This window comes from Trichosurus vulpecula, chromosome 3, assembly GCF_011100635.1.
Source record: "Trichosurus vulpecula isolate mTriVul1 chromosome 3, mTriVul1.pri, whole genome shotgun sequence".
Taxonomy (NCBI): domain Eukaryota; kingdom Metazoa; phylum Chordata; class Mammalia; order Diprotodontia; family Phalangeridae; genus Trichosurus; species Trichosurus vulpecula.
Window position 1 is genome coordinate 18,778,373 of NC_050575.1, and position 24,290 is coordinate 18,802,662.

At 40.5% G+C, this 24,290-nt stretch overlaps 1 protein-coding gene across 1 annotated transcript in view; it reads left to right on the forward strand.

Annotated features, from left to right (window-relative positions):
• The window catches only part of LOC118841961 (skin secretory protein xP2), a 145,492-nt gene that overhangs the window by 116,588 nt on the left and 4,614 nt on the right, over positions 1–24,290 (forward strand). The window contains exons 4-6 of the mRNA XM_036749689.1: positions 6,201–6,398; positions 7,817–7,880; positions 21,879–21,969. Of these exons, the coding sequence (XP_036605584.1) occupies positions 6,201–6,398; positions 7,817–7,880; positions 21,879–21,969 (353 nt within the window). The remainder of the gene's footprint in view (positions 1–6,200; positions 6,399–7,816; positions 7,881–21,878; positions 21,970–24,290) is intronic.

The following is a 24,290-nucleotide window of genomic DNA, read 5'->3' on the forward strand; positions in this document are numbered from 1 at the left end:
GTGTGAGTGTGCAGGGGCAGGGGAAGTGTCACTCATCCCCCGTCCTCTGTGTGTTCGTCCCTAAACCGCAGGTTTATATAGCTCTGGTTCCTCAACCACTGCCTATGGTTTCCTGAATCGTGGCCGAGTCACTAAATCACACCTTGGTCCCTGATGCTTCGAGGGCATCCTTGAGTTCCCCGGGAGCCCCGCGGCTCCTCCCCTGTGAATGGGCTTGGGGTCGGGAACAAAGAGTAAAGCATCAGATTGTGACAGTGTTTGCTCCGTCTCCGCGGGCCGGTTTGTCTGTTTCACTTAGGCATTAATTAGGGGGGTGTGTGCTCGGAGCTGCGGTGGGCGGAGTGACCCTTGGCCAGGACCCCGTTCTTTCTGCCCTGTTCTTCCAGGATACGGGGAGGGGAGGCATCGCTAAAACTTAACCAAGTCTTTGTGGGGAGGAGAAGGGAAAAGGGGTTTGGATGTGATCCTTCGTCAGATCTCAGCTTTCCTCAGTGCCCATTTCCTCCGGAGATAGGACCAACCACAGGTCTCTTACTCTTCTGCGCTGTTTTATGGAATTTATATCAGATTAAAAGCTTCTAGATAGGAAAATTCCTAACACTTAAGCAGAAGTTTGGATCTCTGTCCTAGTTTATTGTAGCTAACCCCTGGTCTCTGTGTTTGGGGGGAAAATCAGGATGTTTCTGTAAAAGAATTGACCAGAGTACATTACAGCGTCTACCATTGTGTTTTGAAAGCTCCTTCAGCCTTTGAAGAAGTATGGCTGGTAGCTTCAACCAGAGTCTTTTCTCTGAGATGCCTTTAGGAGCCCAACCCCGACCCCACATCTCCTTACAGCTCAGTATTAGCTTGATGGGTTTTGTTGTTTGTTTTTTGCTGTCATGTGAAAATATTAATTCCCCGACTCTCTGCTGAAGATAGGATATTTAAAGTATAGAAATACAGTATAGAGAAGCAATGTGGCATAGTGGACAGAGAGCCGGCCTTAAAGCCAGGAAGATTTTGGTCAAGCCTGATCTCGAACACATTGGCTATTACGTCTGCTCAAGCCACTTCATCTTAGTGCCCTGGGCAGCTAGGTGACCCAGTGGATAGAGAGAGCACTCATCTTCCTGAGATCACATCCAGCCTCAGATGCTTACTAGCTGTGGGACCCTAGGCAAATCACTTAACTCAGTGAAAAGAGCTGGAGAAGGAAATGGCCAACCACTCCAATATCTTTGCCAAGAAAACCCTAAATAAGGTCAGGAAGAGTCCGGTGGGACTGAAACTACTGAAGCAGCGCCAGGCCATAAGTTGGATGTGAAGTTGCAGCTTTTGTAGGGGGAATTTCCTCACTTGTGAGTTCTCTGTACCGCTGAAATTACAGTAATATTCCATGACATCCATATACCACAATTTGTGTAGTGATTCCCCAGGTAGTAGACACATACTTTATTTTCATTTTTTACTACCACAAAAAGCGCTGCTCTAAATAGTTTGGTATGTGTGGGAACCTTATGTCATTTAGAGTGAGATACCTGAGTTGGAGTATTGATTAACTTAGCCACTTTTCCCAAATAATTTCAAATTGATTTCCAGAACAGTTACCAAATATATTAATTTGCCTAGCTTCCAGCAGCATCTGGCAACACTGGCTATATCTTGAGGATCTTTGACTCCCCAGTGTTTAGTACAGCGGGTGACACATAATGGGTGTATAATAAATACTTGGCTATTTTACCGTCTTTCCTAATTTGATGGCTGTACGGTGAAAGCTCACTTCTCTTGTTAATGATTTGAAACTTTTTTCTTACAGTTGTTAGTAGTTGGCATTTCTTCTCTTGAAAATTGTTCCTTTCCTCTACCCAGTGATGTTTTTTTTCCATTGCATTATGCTGCCTCAAAACTTAGGACTAAATAGCATCTGGAGCAGAGGTAGAGGGGAGTAGGAGCAACTTCAGCTGCCGTTTCTCCTGTTACATCAGGATGTTATATAACTAATTTTCAAAAGACTGTTTATTGTGCATTATAATTCTAGAACTCCACTGATTTCACCAGTCTTCATTGGGCCCTCTTCAGAGCAAGAACTCATCTTTATACGGTAACTGGATAGCCTTAGGGAGCATCATTCTGTAAGAGCAAAACTCATACTGGTTTCTTGAAGGAATCATACTTGTTACATGGGGGGAAAATTTCACTATTGAAAATAGGTTCACAAACTTACTGTATGTATTGGTAATTAAGGTGGGACTTTTTTTGCTATTTTAGAATGCTGAATTAATTAAGTACCTTTCATTAAGTCTTACTAGGTGCAAAGCACACACCCTTTTGCTAACTAGGTGTGAAGCCCCAGACTTTACCCTTTTGCTAATTAAGTGTGAATCCTTCCCTGAACAGAGTGTATAAACTCAGAAGTTAGCATTTTGTCTGGGGTTCACTCACTGGAGGCATGTTGATGTGGAGACTCTGGGCAGCTGTTGTTAAGAGTCCCCTGGCTTTGAAGAAACCCAGATGTTTGTTTTGGGAGCTCTCAATCACTGGAAGAGTGACTCTGGGCAAGCCATTCTAACTGGTTCCCCCCCTCCCCCTTCCCACCTTGCTAACTCAGATGTTGCTTTGTATTTGGTCTGTTTATAATGTATGTTTGTAATTTGTTTGTATTTGCTCCAAAGTTCAGGTTGCTGGCTCTTCCCCCTGAACTAAATGAATGATATTTATATGTGTGATTAAAGTGAGATTGTTAACCCCTTAAAGTTACCTTCCTTAGTAAAGCAGATCAAAGAACCTGTGCTGGCAGCTCTTGTTGCTGGCCTTGTTGGGTCTTACACCCCACAACAGCTGGTAGCCAGATTGTTGTTACGCTGTCCCCTGCCCCCTCGACTCCCATTTTATTGTCTTGGTACAATATAGATATGGCCTTATGTAGCTATACCATTACAGTCTTCAGCATTGAAATGCTAACTAAAGGATGCTACTTGTTTTTCCTCCCAGCTGTGTAACTACATGTTAATCCTACATATATAACATTATATTATTATAATTCAGTTGACATTAATGGAATTTCTGGGTCTGTGAATAATACAGGCTATGCAGTATTATTTTTATTTAGAAAAAGTGTCATGAATAATGTTATTTTGCAGACATTTACAGTTGTGTAGTGAGGAGGTAGGCTGATACAGTGGCATTTTTTTGTACCACAGATCTGAAGATCCATTTTTCTAATTTGCTTTCATGCTATGGCAGAAAAACAAAAACATCTATACTTAATGCCACTACTATCTCACCACCCACTCTTCAAAGCTTTATAATCTGGTTTGTAACCTCAGCATTCTACTGAAACTGTTCTTTTAAAGATTATCGATGATTTCTGAACAGCTAAATCTGATAGCCATTTCAAAGTCCTCATGTTCCTTGATCTCTCTGGAGATTTTGATACCGTTATTCACCACTACCTCCTTGATACTCTCTTTTCCCTTGGCTTTCGTGATCTTAGGCTCTCCTGGTCCTCTTCCTACCTGTTTGCTTCTCCTCCGTCGTCCTTGCAGCTTCTTCTTCTGTTCTCTGCCTATCTGTTTCCTCCACCTTTATTGCTTCTGATTCTGCCCTCTGTGGGCAAGCAGAACAATTCTAATCTCTCTTCCTTGGGAGAAATAGCCCTTCAGCTACTTGAAGACAGCCCTCATTTATCCCCCTCCCCCACCAAGACGCCTCTCTTTCTGGCTAACCACTCCTGGTTCCTTTAGCCTACTCTTTTATTTCACGGTCGGAAAGGACCTTTGAAGTCATCTAGCCCCCTCTCCTCATTTTACACGTAAGGAAACAGAAGCCTAGGGAGGTGAAGTGCCCAGGCGGCTGACTTGAATGTCTTTTCTAAAATGTAGCATGTAAAACATAATATTCTGGATGTGGTCTGACCAAGGCAAAGGGTAGCTCTCATTTTCTTGACAATGCCTTTTTTAATGCAGCCAAAGGTCATGTTAACTTTTTCAGCTGACAGACTCAGACGCTTAAATGGATCTGTAATCTTGTAATGCAGATGGCGACTGATCCAGTGCCTCTGCTTCCTGTGTAACTCTTGTTTGTATTTTCCAATAAATTCCTGAAGTAGAACCATCCAGCATACTAGAGGCCTTCGCTTTCTCTTGACATCGTGGTGGTCCAGCCATCATTTCTCGCCATGTTTCCAGTCTCTCTTCTTTTCGTACATTTTCTTTTGGGGGGGCGGTGCGCAGGGCAGTTGGGGTTAAGTGACTTGCCCAAGGTCACACAGCTGGTAGGTGTATCACGTGTCTGAGGCGGGATTTGAACTCAGGTCCTCCTGACTCCAGGGCCGGTGCTCCACTCACTGTGCCACCTAGCTGCCCGCCCATACATTTTCTTAATGACATCTTCTACAACTGTCTTACTCTATTCCTGCGCTTTCCACCGTGCACCACTCCACATCCCTGTGTGATATCATTTTTAATTCTTTGGAGACTGTTGTATTCTCTGCTCCATTGACATACAGCTATGCTGGTAGAATGTTTGTAGGGTCATACACACACACACACAAAAACATATATATTGAAATCCTCAAGTATGGTTGTAGTGAAGAAGAAAATGGACCCAAGAACTAAACTCCTTGAGAAAGCAAAGAAAATGACCTGGAAACTGGTGGGCTTTTTTTTTGTTGTTGTTGGAGGAGGATTGGCCTGAGTAATTAAGGAAGCTTAAAGAGAGATTGCTAAACGACAGTGGCAGGTGGTCAGTTGGACAGTGGAAGGGTGAAGGTGTGCCTGTTCTATCGTTCTCCTCCTCCCCTTACACGTTTTATTGATTCTCTTTTTTTATAATAACTGTCATCTTCCAATGACTTCTCCCTCCCCATAGAATGTTTACTGTAGTATACCAAAACAATTTAGGACGTTGGCCATGTCTGTGACTGTGTGTGTCATTCTGCACCTGTAGGCCACCATCTCTCTGCCGAGAAGCAGGAGGCACACTTCACCACCAGCCCTCTGAAATCAAGGTTGTGGGCGGCATTGGTCAGAGGTCTGAAGCCGTCAGCGTTGTTTCCTTTTCATTATTGTGTTTATCACATAAATTATCCTCCTGGTTCTGCTGACGTCACTGTATTAGCTCATACAAGTCATACCAAGTTTTTCTGAGTTCTTCACGTTTGTTCTTTCTTCCATTACATTTCTGCGCCCCACTTTATTTAGCAGTTTCCCAGTTGGGAGGCACCTACTTTGCTCGTAGTCTTTGCCGCTGCAAAAACTGATGCTACAGATATTTTGCACATATGGAACCTTTCTATAGCGGAATCACAGAATTTGAGAGTGGGAAGCGAGGCCATCTAGTTCAGCCCATATACTAAAGGAATCTATACCATAATATACCCAATAAATTGTGGGGTGCGATTCTTTTAGCACCTTCTGCTTCCTTTCCTGACTGTCATTGTAGAAGCAATAGAGTACCATTTAAAATTTTTCTTTATTTACAGTTATTAGGCTCATTTTAGAGGTGAGGAACCCGAGGCTGAGAGAGGTTAAGTGACTTGCCCAGCGTCACACAGATAGGAAGTGTCTGAGGCTGAATTTGAACTCAGTTCTTCCTGACTCCATGTCCGGCACTCTATCCACTATGCTACCTAGTGACCTGGGATGAAATCATTGACTCATCAAAATACCAATTAAAAGAAAAAAATGAAGCAATAGAGAAAAAGGGCGCACGTAAGAAACACTCTTTCTCTTGGTTTTTTCCTTGGTTCTCTTGGCACATAGCAGACCCTGTAGAAATGTGAATTATGATGGCGGCGCTGATGATGATTATTTGTTCATGTGAGCTCTCCTTGTACCGTGTCGTCTCTCTCTGTGCAATTCTCATCATGCTTGCATATAAGTACTACACAGAGGATTCACCCAGTCCTCTGGTGACCTTGTTCTTTTAATATTTAGTGAGTAATAATGTAACATTTTGGTTCCTCATCTTGTTATCTGATCATTTTTATTCTTGACATATGACTGGGCTTGTTCCTTTTATAGTCATATATTGTCAATATCTTTTATGTCACTTCTTGCATATAGATAATCATAGGTAACGTTGCACCCTGCTTATGCCCACTAAAGCTTAAAAAGAAAATTAATGAGGGAGTTTGGTGAATCCAATTTGTTTATTAAACTTAAATCATTGTTGATATACTTTAATTATGTATTAATATTTTCTTCTTCTTCCTAAAGACATCAGGATTCTGCCCACCCAGAAAATCTTGCCATGATTGGATTGGACCCCCGGATAGATATTCAAACCTTCGACCGATCAAATTTTACATCCCTGAAAATGAATCTCCATTGGAACAGCGGCTTAGGAAATTAAGACAAGAAACACAAGAATGGAACCAACAATACTGGGCAAACCAGAATCAGACATTTAGTAAGGTGAGCCTAGGTTTTAACAAAATACAAGTCAGTTTTTTGGCCACTTGGTGGTGCTAAATGTACTTTTGTTTCTTTGGTTACTTGGTAGATTACATTTTTAAAACCTCATTTCATTGTGTAAAAATAGTTTGAAAAGTGGCATTATTACTGTATTGTAGGTTTGAAATTGTATGCACACATTATACATAAGGAATATGAATGTGTGTATAGAATTTTTTGTGTGTGTATATTGGCCACATTCTAAGATTTCAAATTTCTTACCATAACATTTTATATACAATTAAAAAGAGACATAAATTCTCATATTTAAATTGGTGTGTGTGTGTGTGTGTGTTTGTATCCATTCTGGTGAGCTATCAAACATATTTATTATACACACAAAAATGTGTTTTATCCTATTCTGTGAGTTTTATAAGCAAGCTCTGTACAACTAGAAGTTTGCTTTAGAATTCCCTGTGCTCCCTGTCCCTATTAAATGCTTATGAAACTGAACTGAATTTTGGTAGCTTAAAAATATGTCAGGAGAAGCAGGAAATCCAGGCCTTAAGCTTCTGTGTGTTATATTCTCTTTGGGGGTGTGGAGAATGAAAAAAGGGAAGGAAGTAATGGAGAGGTGGGAAAGAAGAATTAGGACAAGACGACATGAGTAATAACCAATAATTAGCAACCCAATATGGTGGTTATTAACATTTCTAATTATTGTCATTATATTACCAAGTATAAATTATTATTTATGCAAGAAAAGCAGTTATGAAAAGTCTTTAAATAAATAGAAAGCAATGAATGGTGTTGTCAGATATAGGCAGATTCAGTAGAAGTCTTTTAGTGTGGCAACTTAGCTCTGAGCAGGTACCGTGCAATTCATCACTTATTTTACTCTGTGCAAGGCACTATGCTAAACATTGTGAATACAAAGATGAAAACTCTATGATCCTTAATATTAAAGATCTTAAAAATACACTAAAGGGATAGGACACATACACTAGTAATTATACTATAAGTTAGACTGTGATAAATGCATAGGACAAACCAACCACAGAGAGATTGGGGAGGAAGGGATCCCTTCTTTTGGGATAATGGCATGGCACCCAAGCAGCATCTTGAAGTAAAAGAGCAGGATTTCACCAAGTGGAGAAGAGGAGGAAGGACTTTCTAGGTGTGAGCAATGATCTCTGCTCAGTTGTGAGAGGTAAAAGAGAGTAGGAAAAGAGAGGAGAATGACTAGTTGTCCATTCTGGGCTCACCTGGAGTGCTGGCACACCTGGTCCAGGCTCTGGGCACACCTTTCAACATAACAATGCATGAAAGGAAGTAGAGGAAAAGTGAATCTGGGAAGAAAAATTGGAGCCAGTGACAAAATAATTGTCTTCAAGGACAAAGTCATACAATTTCAGAAAATAACAATCATCATTTTTTAGGAAAAAGAAGAATTCATTCACTCAAGATTGAAAGCTAGAGGTCTGGGATTGAAAGATGAAACAGGTTAGTTCAATGGTCTTTTTTTCTGTTGTAAGGATGCCATTTTTTTTTTTTTTGCTTCTCCCTTCCTTCTTTATTTTTTATTTTAAATTTATTTATTTAACATATTTAGTTTTCAGCATTGATTTTCCCAAGAGTTTGAATTACAAATTTTCTCCCCATTTCTACCTTCCCCTCCACTCCAAGATGGCGTATATTCTGGTTGTCCCGTTCCCCAGTCAGCTCTCCCTTCTGTCACCCCACTCCCCTCCCATCCCCTTTTCCCTTCCATTCTTGTAGGGCAAGATAAATTTCTACGCCCCATTGCCTGTGTATTTTATTTTCTAGTTGCATGCAGAAACTTTTTTTTGTTTGTTTTTGAACATTTGTTTTTAAAACTTTGAGTTCCAAATTCTCTTCCCTTCCCACCCACCCTCTCTACGAAGTCAAGCAATTCAACATAGGCCACATGTGTATCATTATGTATAACCCTTCCACAATACTCATGTTGTGAAAGACTAACTATATTTTGCTCCTTCCCAACCCATCCCCCTTTATTGAATTTTCTCCCTTGACCCTGTCCCCTTTCCAAAGTGTTTGTTTTTGACTACCTCCACCCCCATCTGCCCTCCCCTCCATCATCCCCTCCTTTTTTTTTATCTTCTTCCCTTTTCTTTCCTGTGGGGTAAGATACCCAATTGAGTATGTATGGTATTCCCTCCTCAGGCCAAATCTGATGAGAGCAAGGTTCACTCATTCCCCACTCACCTGCCCGCTCCCCTCCTCCCACAGAACTGCTTCCTCTTGCCACCTTTATGCAAGATAATCCACCCCATTCTATCTCTCCCTATCTCTCTCTCTCAATATATTCCTTTCTCATCCCTTAATTTGATTTTATTTCTTTTAGATATCTTCCCTTCATCTTCAACTCACCCTGTGTCCGCTCTCTCTCTCTCTCTCTCTCTCTCTATATATATATATATATATATATGTATATACACATACATATATACATACATACACATTCACTTATATATATATACATAAACATATATATATATGCATATTCCCTTCAGCTACCCTAATACTGAGGTCTCATGAATCATACACGTTATCTTTCCATATAGGAATGTAAACAAAACAGTTCAACTTTAGTAAGTTTCTTTTTCTTGTTCTTTTTCTTGATTACCTTTTCATGCTTCTCTTGATTCTTGTGTTTGAAGGTCAAATGTTCTATTCAGCTCTGGTCTTTTCACTGAGAAAGCTTGAAAGTCCTCTATTTTATTGAAAGTCCATATTTTGCCTTGGAGCATGATACTCAGTTTTGCTGGGTAGGTGATTCTAGGTTTTAATCCTAGCTCCATTGACCTCTGGAATATCATATTACAAGCCCTTCGATCTCTTAATGTAGAAGCTGCCAGATCTTGGGATATTCTGATTGTGTTTCCACAATACTCAAATTGTTTCTTTCTGGCTGCTTGCAGTATTTTCTCCTTGATCTGGGAGCTCTGGAAATTGGCGACAATATTCCTAGGAGATTTCTTTTTGGGATCTATTTGAGGAGGCGATCGATGGATTCTTTCAGTTTCTCTTTTGCCCTGTGGCTCTAGAATATCAGGGCAGTTCTCCTTAATAATTTCTTGAAAGAGGATATCTAGGCTCTTTTTTTGATCATGGCTTTCAGGTAGTCCAATAATTTTTAAATTCTCTCTCCTGGATCTATTTTCCAGGTCAGTGGTTTTTCCAATCAGATATTTCACATTGTCTTCCATTTTTTCATTCTTTTGGTTCTGTTTTATAATATCTTGATTTCTCATAAAGTCACTAGCTTCTACTTGCTTCAATCTAATTTTTAAGGTTGTATTTTCTTCAGTGGTCTTTTGGACCTCCTTTTCCATTTGGCTAATTTGCCTTTCAAGGCATTCTTCTCCTCATTGGCTTTTTGGAGCTCTTTTGCCATTTGAGTTAGTCTATTTTTTAAGGTGTTGTTTTCTTCAGTATATTTTTCAGTATTTTTTTGGGTCTCCTTTAGCAAGTCATTGACTTGTTTTTCATGGTTTTCTAGCATCCTTCTCATTTCTCTTCCCAATTTTTCCTCTACTTCTCTAATTTGCTTTTCCAAATCCTTTTGGAGCTCTTCCATGGCCTGGGACCAGTTCATGTTTTTCTTGGAGGCTTTTGGTGTAGGCTCTTGCACTTTGTTGACTTCTTTAGGCTGTATGTTTTGGTCTTCTCTGTCACCAAAGAAAGAATCCAAAGTCTGAGACTGAATCTGGGTGAGTTTTTGCTGCCTGGCCATATTCCCAACCAACTAACTTGACCCTTGAGTTTTTCAGTGGGGTATGACTGTTTGTAGACTAAAGAGTTCTATGTTCCACGCTTGGGGGCATGTGCCAGCTCTGCCATACCAGCACTCCTCCTTCCCCAAGAACCCCCAACCTGGACTGGACTTAGATCTTCAGTAGGCTGTGCACTCCTGCTCTGATCCACCACTTAATTCCTCCCACCAGGTGGGCCTGGGGCTGGAAGCAACTGCAGCTGTAGCTGCCCCACCTCCGCTGCCCCAGGGGCAGTGGCTGAAACTCAAACTCCTTCCACTCCCGCAGCTTTTCCCACTAACCTTCTCTGTTGTCTTTGGTGTTTGTGGGTTGAGAAGTCTGGTAACTGCCGCAGCTCACTGATTCGGGGCGCTAGGGCCCGCTCCGCTCAGCTCCTGGTCTGGTTGGTCCACACAGCTCACACTGGGCTCTGCTCCGCTCCGCTCCCAGCTCCGTGTGGGATAGACCTGACTCAGAGACGATCCAGGCTGTCCTGGGCTGGAGCCCTGCTTCCCTCTGCTGTTTTGTGGGTTCTGCAGTTCTAGAATTGGTTCAGAGCCATTTTTTATAGGTTTTTGGAGGGACTCGGCAGGGAGCTTATGCTAGTCCCTGCTTTCCAGCTGCCATCTTGGCTCCGCCCCCCAGGTTGTCAGGATGCCATTTTAATAATACCAATGTATAGTGTTTCAGAGTTTGCAAAGCTTTTTACAATACGTTGGAATCCTCACAACAATCCTCTTAGGTAAGCACTATAGCTGTTATTCTAAGGCCATGAGAGGTCAAGTGACTTACCTGGGGTCCCCTAGCTAGTGAATGCCTGAACCTTTGAACTCAGGTCTTCCTGACTCTTTAAGTTCAATGTTCTGTCCACTAGGCCAACTTTTAGATAAATAGTATTATCAGACAGCTATTTGTGACTTGCATTTTTAGGATCAGGCTCAGGGGTACTTTAATGGTTTTCCTCAAATGATTCAGAATGGAATCTATCCAAATTTTCTCAGCCTGTGCACCTTTTGTCCATATCTTCCCATGAACTCAATATACTAGAGGTCTTTCTTAAAGTCTTTTAACATTACAGAGATATCAGAGTGACAGTCAGGCCATCCCTTGCTCTCAGTACATGCCCTTTTCTGATCACATATTGCCTAGCTGATCTCTTTTAGGCCATTTCATGCACTCAGTCATCTTTGAGTATAAGCTGAAAGCTGCTTATGTATGCCCAGACCCTTAGATCACCCACAGCTTTGATAGACAACGGTGTTTCACAATTAGTAGTCATATTAGCATGACTATGAGATTAATGGGGTTTAACAGAAGTTTTTCATCAGAGTCTCACAGATACAGAGCTGGAACGGACTCCAAAGGCCAGCTAGTCCAACACCCTCTTTTACAGGTGAGGAAACTGAGGTCCATGAAAGTTAAGGTTTTTATGTTGAGGAAAACCCTGGAGTTGTTGAAAGTTCTCCTCACTTTATTTTATTTTAATTTTTAATGTTTTATTGATCCCTTAATAGACATCAGTATAACTTCTCACTGATTCTTCCCCCTGTTCCTCTTTGATTACCAGTGAAGTACAACTGAACAAAACAAACCAACATATTGACCACATCTAACAACATATATCTCATTCTGCACTGGAAGTCCACCACCTCTGTTGGGAGGAGGGAAGCATGTTTGAGTCCTCTGAATTCAAGGACACTACATTGACCAGAGTTCTGATGTTATTTTATTTATTTTATTTTTTAAAAATCTTTTGTTGATTTTTTTTAATAATGCTGTCACTTTCCCTGTGACTGTTTCCTCCATATGCTCCCTTGTAACCAGTATAATCAAACATAATAAATCATGTCTAAAAATACGTGCCTCATTCTACATCTCTAGTCCAAAAGCTTCACCATCAGTCTTTAGAAGTCATGATTGGCTACTGCACTGATTGGAGTTCTGAAGTCTTTCAGTCCAATATCATTTTCCTTTATTATAGTTGTCATGTAAATTATTTTGTTGGTTCTGCTTCATTCTGCTTCAGTTTTTATATCTTCCCAAATTTCTCTAAATTTTTCATATGTGTGTCATTTATTACAACACAGTAATATACCACAAGTCGATCAGCCGTTCCCCAGCTGGTAGAGACATCTACTTGGGTTCTAGTTCTTTGCCACTGCAAAAAATACTGCTACCAATCTTTTTGTGTATATGAATCTTTGCCTCTTAGGCATAAGACTGCTGGGTCAAAGGGTGTATACAAAGGGTATAATTTCAAATTATTTTTTCAAAACAGTTAAATCGATTCACAACTGTACCCAAGTGCATTACTCTTCCTGTCATCCCATAACTCCTCTAGCATTTGCCAGTTTGTCTTTTTACTTCTTTGCCACTCAGATATTCTATTTACATCCTGTTATTAGTGGTTTCATACATTCTGTCTGGTTGTCAGTGGCAAAGAACTCAACAAAATAGCTTTTCTAAACCTTTTCACCCATCCTCAAGCTTCCGTTCCTCCCACCCTCTCAGCTGAGAACTCTCATATTTCACTGGAAAAAAATTGAGGCCATTCACTGTGAGCTCCCTCTTCCTCATCTCAGATCACTCAGATGCCTTCTGTTACTACCTCCTCCTTAAGCCCTGCCTCCCAGGAAGAGGTGACCCATTTTCTTGCCACCTCTAACCTCTCTACCTGCATAAGTATTTCATTCTTCTTCATCTTCTCCAGCAGATTTACCTCTTCTCTCATCTCCATTCTGTAACCAGAATGGCCTTTGTTTTCTTTGAGTGACTCAGTTTATCTCAGTGAGCTTTACTAGGTGCTAAGCCCCGGGCCCAAACCCCATCAGGTGTTAACGTAATCCATGTGGATGTGAACCTCCCAGGGTCCTAAGGGGAGGGGCCAACTCAAGAACCAATCACCAGAGCCTGAGCTCTGGTGATTCAGATGATGTCTGATGATGTCTAAAGCCATATAAGAAGGGAGGACAGAGCTATTGGTGCGGGGCTCTGGAGATGGTGTTGATGAGGAGACTCCGGGCAGCTGTAGCTAAGGAGCCCTCCAGCTTGTAAACCGGGATGCTGAAACTTTGTTGAACTCTGGTAGCTATGTGTTGGGATTTGAATCAGACAAAGTCTGTTGATGTTTGTAATTTGTTTGCATTTTGTTTTGAAGTTCAGGGTGCTGGCTTTTTCCCCTGAACTAACTGAATGATATTTGAATGCTGAATTAAAAGTAAGCTTGTCAGCCCCTTCACCTTGCTTTCCTTAATTAAGCAGATCAGAAGAACCTGTGCTGTTGGCAGCTTTCTGGGTGCTGGCTGTGGGTGGATCTTACACCCCCTCAGAAGCTGCTAGCTGGATTGTTGAAACATCTGCCTGCATAAGTATTTCATTCTTCTTCATCTTCTCCAGCAGATTTACCTCCTCTCTCATCTCTATTCTCTCACACATCTTCAGTCTCTCCCTCTCTATTGGCCTCTTCCCTAATGCCTGCAAATATGCACATCTCCCCTCTCTTCAAAAAACCCTTACTTCGTCTGTCCACATGCTAGCTATTGTATTATATCTTTCTTCGTATTTGTGGCTGAATCCCTTGAAAAGATTATCTAAAATTGATGCCTCTACTTCCTTCTTTACTCTCGGCAGTCTGGCTTCTATGTTCATCTTTCAACTGAAACTACTGTCTCCACAATTAACAATAATCTCTTAGTTGCCAAATCTATTGGCCTTTTCTCAGTCTCCTTTCTTGACCTCCTTGCAGCCTTTAACACTGTCAGACATCCTTTTACCCTCTTTTCTCTAGGTTTCTGTTATACTGCTCTTTCCTGGTTCTCCCCCTACCTATCTCACCACTCCTCAGTCTCCTTTGCTGGATTTTCATACAGGTCATGCCTGTAGAGTGATCTGTATCAGTATTTGAGGTACTCATCTCTCTGGCCTCAGTTCCTGAATTAAGGGTTTATGTCAGGATCCCTGAATCAGTGTGGAGTACTGCTCAGTGTCACCTGAATTCCTATCCTAACTTTCACCTCCAGGGTCCAGGTCCTCTTGAGTCTTTGTTGTTCAGAGCTCTGGATCTTTAGACCCTTTGGTAGGACAGACCTAGAGCCTTCTGATCACCTGCACCTGGGCTGGCCTGGTCTGAGTGCTGTCATGACAGCACTGGTCACTGACATTCCAGGGGGCCAGCGTCCACAATGTGGTTTTCCCACCTCCATGATATGGGTTTCCAACCTCCTTGGTGCTTTCTCTGGAGAATCCTTTACTCTTGATATCTCAGGATACAGAGACTTGCATTCTGTAGGTGTCTCTGGGTGGTCTCTATTCTGACTGGGAAACATCTGTCTCGTTTGCCTGTGCTGGAGCTGGTGCCAGCTTTGCCACTGGCCTCATTTCTGTTGCTCATGTGCTACTGGCTGACTTTTTGTGACGTTCTAATAGAAAGCACTGTAATTTCTCATTGGATTTCTTGATCATTATTTGATCTGGTGTAGTTTTTAGGTTTTATGCTGGCGTAGTATATTAGCAAGGCGATAATCACAATATAGATGATAATTATAAATATGCCTATGTAGTTCTGTATCACAAAATATAAGAGACTCTCCATATAGAAGGCAGAAGAAGTAAACCATTTATTCAAACACCAGAGAACCGGATCCCAAAACCAGTAAGTCCAATCCATCATAGCAGCAAAGAAATTAATACATATTATCACAGCAGAGAATGACTATTTCAAAACCATTCCTGTCCTCCTGCTGGGGCCTTCCCAAAATACCCTCACAGCACAGCTAGCACACATCTACTCTCTCCCTCAACTCTAACAACTCTGAGCATTTCCTGCTCTGCCTTTCCTGTTCTTCTTGTTCAGCAAGCTCCTCCCACCACATGTGACTTAGACTTCCTGTGACATAAGCAGGTCACATGGGCCTATTGAAATTACCATTACATTCAGCCCCAAGATCTTTCTTATCCATTGCATAGGTCAATAGGAGTTTTGGGATAACTGGTGTCAACAGAACTTTACAACAATATAGCAAGGATAACACAAAATAAGCATATAAAACAATGTCATCGTTCCCCCCTCAAATGAATGGGGCTCAAAATCCTGGGGTGAGGGGCAAAAGTCTCATCCTTCATAGATTCTTCCTGCTGAAATTGGACATAGAGTTGTCCCTGCCCCAAGAGGTCAAGAGTCCCATAGAAGAGGTCAGTTCTTTAGCTGGCATCCAGAGCTTGGTTGATGGCAGGTCCAGGGATGACGCATCACAATCATGAACAGGTCTAGGGGTGACATCCAGCTTAAGCAATCAGACATCTGCCGGTGGATGGTACTAAGACTGCAGGAAACAAATCTAGCAAACAAATTTAACAGACAAAAAGCCAAAAAGAAACAAGGAGACTATCATAGCCTCATTCATGGTAGAATACATGAATCAAGGGTACAATTCAGAAATCATCTTCTCCTGAATAAATAACAGTTACAGTATTATCTTTCCCATGTGCTATAATTTCCGCAGCCTTTGGAGCATCGTCTGGCTTCCGTTTTACCCATACTTTAGCTCCCAATTTTATTCTATCAGTAGAACCAAACCCTTCCTTTCCTCTGCTAGTTATTTCGGAAGGAGGGTTAGTTTTCACAAGGGGTATTGTTTCACAAAGAATAATAATCACTTGAACCATTCTATTATTTTTACAAAACTGTAAGGGCTCTTTACCCAAATTCTGGAAGGTCACAATAATTTCTCCTTGATAATTAGAATCTATCACTCCAGCCAATACATGTATTCCTTGAGTTGCTAATCCTGATTTAGGTAATATCTGTCCAAAATGATTCTCATATATATTCCAGTAGAGATATTTCTTATTTCTTTTCCATCTAACCAAAAGTCCTCTAAACAATGTAAATCATATCCTGCTGAACCAGGTATTCCTGGATACGGTGGTGAAACATCTTCCCTCATAGTCTAGTACTCAGTATTTGGGATCTTATGTGTTTGCTGTTTTCTAATTTGCAGATTTGGGGTCATCATTCTGGCTAGAGGTGTACTTTCTGCCAATGGTCTATTATTCACATTATGTAAAGCAGTAAACAAATTATCCTTCCAATGTTGATACAAATTATTAGAACTTAACTTTTTAAACTTTTCTTTCAATAATCCATTCATTCTTTCAGTTAACCCAGATGCTTGTGAATAATATGGAATATGATATATCCATTCTATATTGTTCATTGGACCCCTAAATGGCCAGCCATTTGGTGGACCCATTTTACTAGTACCAGGTCATCAGTTGGTGTGACAGCAGGGACAATATGTTCAGTAGCAATCTTTGCTGCTCGATCAGCATATGCATTGTACTCACGTTCTGGCGAGGGCCACGTGAGCATCTACATGAAAAACTGACAAATTAGTAACCAAAGACATGTCCCATATGTCTTCCCATCATTCTTTGCCCCAAACTTGTTTAACATGAATTTCCCCAATTTTGATTTTTCCACATGGGCATCCAAGTAGCTCACCCATTAGCTACCGCCCACGAATCAGTGAATATATCACACTGCCTTCCTTTCTCTGCTTTGATAGCTTGATGTGCTGCCATAAGTTCAGCATATTGACTACTTCCACCTGTCCCAGTACTTTCCAAAGTCCGCTTAGTACATGGGTAGGCTACTGCTTTCCAATGTCTTTTATGGCCCAAATATTTTGCTATCCCATCAGTAAACCATGCATTTTTCTTTTGTTTTTCAGTTAATCCATCATATCCTTCATTCCATTTTACCAAGGATTGTACCAGCGTTGGTTGCGTTGGTTCAGGGTGTTTATCATTTCCTTCAGTGTCTATGTTTGCTATACATTCATGTGGAGCAGAAACTCCACTTTTGCCTGTTTTAGATCTATTTTTCTGTTTCCATTTAATTGTGCTAGCCTCTTGCGCATGTCCAATTCTGTGAGAAGCTGGGGTACTCATGACCCAGGTCATAATTGGGATTCCTGGTCTTAATATTACTTCATGGCCCAGAGTCAGTTGTTTAGTCTCTACCAAAGCCCAATATGCAGCTAACAACTGTTTTTCAAAAGGTGTATATTGAACTCCAAATGAAGGTAGTTTCCTAGGCCAAAATCCTAAGGGCACATTTTGGCATCGTTGTTTTTGCCATAAACTCCAGTTCACAGTCATCCTATATATTCACTTGTAATTCCACTGGGCCATTTTGCATATGCCATAAATCTAGAGCCAGTTGTATAGCAGCTTTGGCTTCTTCAAAAGCTTTACTCTACTCAAGTCCCCAACCAAAATTCACCATGTCACCATGGCAACAGTAATTTTACATAAGCGTTTCAAAATCTGTCTGAGATGTGGAATATGATGTCTCCAATATCCAAATAGTCCTATGAACTTTTGGGCCTCTTTCTTATTGGTAGGGATAGGAAAATCTTGAATCTTTTGTCCAGCTTGTGGGAGAATTTCTTGCAATCCTTTATTCCATTGTATACCCCAAAACTTTACAGTTTGAGCTGGCCCTTGAATTTTTTCAGGGTTAATATCCCATCCTTTGCTTTTCATATGCTCAGTTAATAGTGTCAAACTCTTCTCCACCTTTTTTACATTTTCTCCCTATTTCATAATATCATCTATGTAGTGGGTAAGCTGTATACCAGGTAGCTTTAATTCATCCAAGTGTTCAGCCACAATCCTGTAACAAATCGTGGGGCTATGCAGATATCCTTGTTGCAAGCAGGTAAAAGTATATTGTTGGACCTGCCACGTGAAAGCAAGCTGGTCCTATTCTTTAGAGTCTATTGGGATCGTAAAGAAAGCATTGGCCAAATCAGTAACTCTGTACCAAGACCCATCATATTTCTGGATCCTTTCTATTAAGGTAACATATTTGGAACAGCAGCATACAAAGGAGGAGTTACTTTGTTCAACTGTCTATAATCTAGTGTCATTCTTGACATTCCATCTGACTTTCGTACTGGCCAGACAGGATTATTCCATCGAATGGTTGTAGGAACTAACACTCTTGCCTGAACATATTCCTTTGTAGTACCGGCAATTTCATCATGCCTACCTGGCACACAATACTGCTTCAAAGTAATTACTTCAGAAGGTTCAGGTAAAGTGATTGGGTCCATTTTTATTTTTCCCATTAAAACTGTATTAATTCCTGTCTTCCTTACTGCAAATTGGTATCTCCCTTCAGGTAAATTCAGAGTCATACCTCTCAATATATCTATTCCAATGATGTATTCAGGAATGGGTACAATGACCACAGTATATTCTTTCTTAATTGTCCAATTTTCATCATTAGTTTGACTTGTCTGGCTATTTTAGTCCCTCCTAGTCCTGTGATGGTAATAGGAGTTCCATGCTTAAATTTGTCAAGGTTTCCATATATAAGGGAGGCCTCTGCCCCAATATCTATCAATGTCCAAGTTACAATGTTTGATCCATTTAGTCAGGTTAATATGGGGTCTGTAATCCCATCTGTGTGTTTCTTTAATCTTAGCTGGGGCTTGACCTATTTCCTAATCTCCCTGAAGGTGTGACTCACTTGGACACAAGGGTTTGAGATCTGTAGGATTTGTAGGGGCAGTTTTTACTTCTCTATTCCATCTGCTATTAAGCACCTTATCTTGGTACATTTTGTATAGCTAATTAGTTGGAATACCATCTCTTCTTCCAAAATCTATCCCTGTGCTCCCAATAGAGCAGTAAACATTTCTTTTCTTGTCACTCTACTATGACGTTGAATCAGCTGGCTATTCACTCTTCTTTCTCGAGGAAAGTTATGTTTTCCCCAGTCTTCTAAGTCACATAACTGTGAAATCTTATCTAGCACCTCTGAAAGAGGGTGCCCTATCTCCCCAATTAGCAGAGTCAGAACTAGGTGTTTATAAGCAGGAAGAGCTGTCTTAACTATCATATTTCTATGAGAGACTCCTAAGAGAGTATCATAGCATGCATCTGCATTTCCCATCATAATAGCAGTCTTTATTACCTCCTCCTTTAACTTTCTCATGCAGTTCCTAAGTGAATACCAGAGTCTATCTGCACTGGGCCACATAGAATCAGTGGGATATTCTCTGTTACATCATTCTGCTGCTAAAGCTAACAGACTAATCGTCTTGTTACCTCCCTGCAGATGGTAATCCCTAAAACTTGCTACACAAAAGGATTCTGAGTAATGCTTATGAATTTCATACAGTCCACACTATCCATGTATACTCCTGCAGCCTCTTTATCACTCATTCTCTCAGTCCAAGATATTAACAATTCTCCCATTCCTTGGGTAAACCAACTCAAGATATCTGTGATTTCCTGCTGTGTAAAATCTTCCAACACCTCTTGAAATACTTTATTACCTCCTTGGGTCTCTTGCCTCCTTCGTAGTATGGGGCATACTTCTGTCTGAGGAGCCTGCTCTAAGGTATCAATTTCTGGCTCAGGAGCATCATGCCACATAGTATCATTCCCTGTCTGAGCTCCTAATATAGCATCACTTTCTGCTGACTCCATTTCCCTGTCACCATGGCAACAAGATTGGCAACTAAACTCAACCTGGCTTGAACTTAGATGCACTTTTGACCTCTTTGGCTTCCTCTTTTTTCTAGCCAAATTCACAGCAAAATCAGTCGATTCCTGAACAATAATCTGTTCTTCTGCCACCTGAAATTCCCCATCTTGCTGTGGTATAGAAATATTCCCATTTAAGCTACCTAATTCTCTTTCCATCTGAGTTTTCTCTTTTAACAATCCATTCTTTCATATATCAGGATAAGCTAATAACAATATCCAGCCTCTCCTAGAGAGTGCTGCTGGCAATTCTCTCTCTGGCTTAACTTTAATTTCTTGTAAATATCTTTCCAAATCTCTAGGTTCTCCCCTCTGCAGTCTCTGTTTCCAGTTTTCACAGAGCCCTGCTCCAATAGACCATTCCTTTGCTAGGGAGGAATAAGGTACATTATTCCCATCCTGGGATAACCATTTCTTCCTCTAAAACCCTTCTGCCTCTAAATAGAGATTTTACACCTTGCAATCCCATCCTCCTAGTTACCAAATGTATTGGCAAGACAGTAATCACGATATAGACGATAATTATAAATATGCCTATGTAGTTCTGTATCGCAAAATATAAGAGACTCTCCATATAGAAGGTAGAAGAAGTAAACCATTTATTCAGACACCAGAGAACCAGATCCCAAAAACAATATAGCAGCATCATAGCAGCAAAGAAATTACTACATATTATCATAGCAGAGAATGACTCCATTTCAGAACCATTCCTGCTCTCCTGCTGGGGCCTTCCCACAAACGTCCTCACAGCACAGCTAGCACACATCTGCTCTCTCCCTCAGCTCTAACCAGTCTGAGCATTTCCTGCTCCACCCTTTCCTGTTCTTCTTGTTCAGCAAGCTCCTCCCACCATATATGACTTAGGCTTCCTGTGACATAAGCAGGTCACATGGGCCTATTAATGGGTGGGAAAGATCTTCAAATTTAAATTACCATTACATGTAGGTATGACCATTCCAGCAGTCATGCTGGCTGGAAATCCTATCAAATTAAGCAATCCACATCTTCAACATTTCCCTATTTTCTCTAAGAGAAAATACACATTGTCTGTTATATAGGACCTTCCAGGATACGAGTCCAACCTGACTTTCCAGTCTTTTTTTCCTTAAGTTTTATTATGCTTATTGTTCTCACAATACTATCATTTCTCCATATACTCCCCACCTCCAACAAACTGATACAGACTTTGTCCAGTAATAACACCTGACCTTTGCAGAGCACTAGACTAGATGTGAATAGAAAGATGTCAAAACTAGAAAAGTGTAAGGTCACTTTAATTATTACCTTTAGAACCCTTTGTGTGGCTCTTGACATGAGTTGGGAAACTACAATCCAGACCTGCCTCTTGTGTGGCCTATGAACTAAAAATGGTTTGGGTTTTTTTTTGCATTTTTAAATACAATAAAACTTTATTTTAAAATGTAAAAACCATTCTAAGCTCACGTGTTTTTGCAGGCCACAAGCTTTGGTCCAAGAACCATGGTTTGCCAACTCCAACTCTAGAATTTAAAAAATATATATATATAGTAGTTTTAGGCTATACATAGATATGTTATATGTGTATATATATACACACATACATACATATACATACATAAACACACAGACACATAATGTAAGTATCCTAAAACAACTACTCCTCCCTACTTAGTGAATCTTAATGCTATTCTGATAGAAGGGTCTACTATGAATAGAGATGAAAATACCTCCTAGTCCCTTCAGCTTTAGAGATGTATAATAAAGCTTCCAATAAGGATTGGCAACTGGGAAGTCATTTTGATGTGATACAGTAACCTCTCCCCTGAGAAATGGCCTGAAACCACAGTTATTTCTAATAATAGATAAAAAACTTGTATGGTATGCACACAATCCCGTGTGTACACAAGGTTGAATTTCAGACTAGGGTGCCTGAGAGGGAAGAGTCTCTTCTGGTTACTTTACTTTCTCATAATGATACTGTATTTCTAATTTTATGTCCTTTAAAAAGTAAAAAATTTATGTGATAGGTGTAAATCTGAAGTTACACATTTTCCTTATAATTCTTTAAATGACTTGAAGCAAAACTGAATTCTGCACCCCAATTACAGTAGCAAAATCTTTTTCTCCTTAAATCTGTACCATTGTTTTATGTCTAAACTTTCAGGTAAAAAAAGAACACTGAATGCAGAAGAAATGGCTGATTTTTATAAGGAATTCTTAAGTAAAAATTTTCAGAAGCATATGTACTATAACAGGTAGGTGGATCCTTTTTATTTTAACACAATTGAGGAATACTAAATCCAAATGGATTACGATTGCACAGTAGTTCACAGTAACAGTCTTTTTAAACTTAGTAATCTCGTCTTTATGCAAGAGGCATGCATTCCCACCACCAGCCTGCTCCTCAGAGTTCGTAAATGGAATGATCGTTTTAAACAGTCTTACTTCGGCCTTCTTTGTGGTCTGACAAAAAGATTAAAGGTCTGAGAAGCACCAGAGAAGGAAGCATCTTAGGAATATTCCAGCCCCACCTTTGGTTTTATAGATAATGCAGCTGAGGCCCCATAGGTGAAGCTACTTGGCCAAAGTAGCAAAGCCAGGATTTGGCCGGTGCTTCTGATTTCAAGTGGAAATAACATTTCCTTCCTACCACACCAAATTCCTAAAATATGTTTCTAAATGCTGATTTAGTACTTTGAGCCAGGTTTTTAGTCAAACAAGTATCTGTTATACTTAATTTCTGTCCTTAGCTTCTGATATGTGCACATAGCAGTGTTCTCTAGAGGTCACTTGCACACAACCCCACGTAACCTAAAATCTTTCTGGACAAAGCTTTTATGACAAGTAGAGTTGAAAGTAAACAGAGCCAACCTTAAGCAAAGCTGAGAAGTGGGTAAAGCCCACAGCCTTCTCGTCTTTGTCTTGTTACCTGTTTGGTAACATTTCCTCCCCTCTTAGGAGCCTAATATTTTCCTGCTCTCTCCTCCTATTCTCTAGCAAAATAAGGAAAATGGCCTTGTGTCTGCAGAAGCTGAGGACTGTGTCTGTTAGTCACATACTATGTAGGAGAGTGAAGCTTTGCTGTTAACCCTCACAACTCACTGTGAAGTTGGTGGAATTCCTTTTGTGAATTCAAGTCAGACTTCATTAATCATAGTCATATATGTGAGCTACATGTAATTATGCCTAATGACATTGCAATGCAACACAATAATGCTTATGAATTTTATTAAATATCTTTAAGTCTTTTTTATTACCATACTAATCCTCATCCGTGGATGCTTAGTTTTTATGGTTGGTTAATAATGTAATATTATCTACTTGTAACTCATGTATATGAAGTGAGAGGGAACACTGGCAGTGAAGACTTAGCCACAATTGTATATCTTCACATTTTACATTTTTAAGATCTTCTAATGAAAAGTAATTTAGAAATCCGTATATGATAGTCTCATGTGTGATAGACTTATTCTAAATAAATCTAGACAAAATACTTAGTGTCTTCTCATACCGATTTTCATTAAGGCACTGCTTTCCTTTTGAATGGTCATCCATAAACAGATTCACAGATTTACAGAATCCTAGAATGTTAGACCTGGCAGGGACCTTAGGACATAGGGTGTCACAACAGGTAGAGCCTTGGAGCCCATGCTCTCCAATCTTTTCCCTTTATAGAGGAAGAAATTGAATCCTAGAGAGAGGAAGCTGCGTGCCAGGGGTCACACAGTGAGTGAATGATGGAGCCCAGGTTTTCAGTTTCTTAACCCCTTGCGCTTTTCACTACATGTTCCAAGAGTTTACACATTAGTTGTTTAGAATTCAGAGCACATTTTCTCGTAGAAATGATATTACAAGTTGTGGTGAGGTTCCCAGGCCCTCCCCTGAAGTAATAGAAATTTAAATATGGTTCTTATGTGTGATGGGTAGCTGCATAGTTTTCAGAGTGACTATGAAAGGCTTTATGTGATGTGCTGCTTCACATCATCTGCTTGCCATCTCTTTGCTTCGTGTTTGAGCCCTTGTTTGTTACTTCCTCCTTCTGTCCCAAGTGCTGATAAAGTGCTCTGAGCCTGTTCCAGAACAGAAGTCCTGTGTTCACTCGTCAGCTCATTTGGCTGAAAGTAATGGCATGACCTACATACTTATGAGCATTCTGGCTCTGAGAGGCTTAGCGTTCAGAATATGGGACCCTCGCCCTGAGCTGTGAATTCTATACGAGCATTACCAGTTGAATTGTGAACTAACTGTAGTAGCAATAACTGCAAGTTTCAGCATATTCTTGAGGGTTGTTTTAATCAAGTAAGACTATGATTGTGCATGAACTGCATCAGTAGTATTTGTTTTTAGGCAATTTGAAGATTGCCTTTTGGGGGATGAAAATAAAATGAAAGAAAAACTCCTAAAATTGAGAAACCGGTAAAGGGAACAGAGAAGCTCTATAATCTTTCTCAGGTCAGCATCAGTGATAAATGAATCTAACCACTTTTCTGGCCATTATGGGGGAGGACGCGGAGCCTGTCTTTTCTCCTTTGAGTATGAAATGTGCTGCTTCTGTAACTAGGGTGCCAGGATCAGG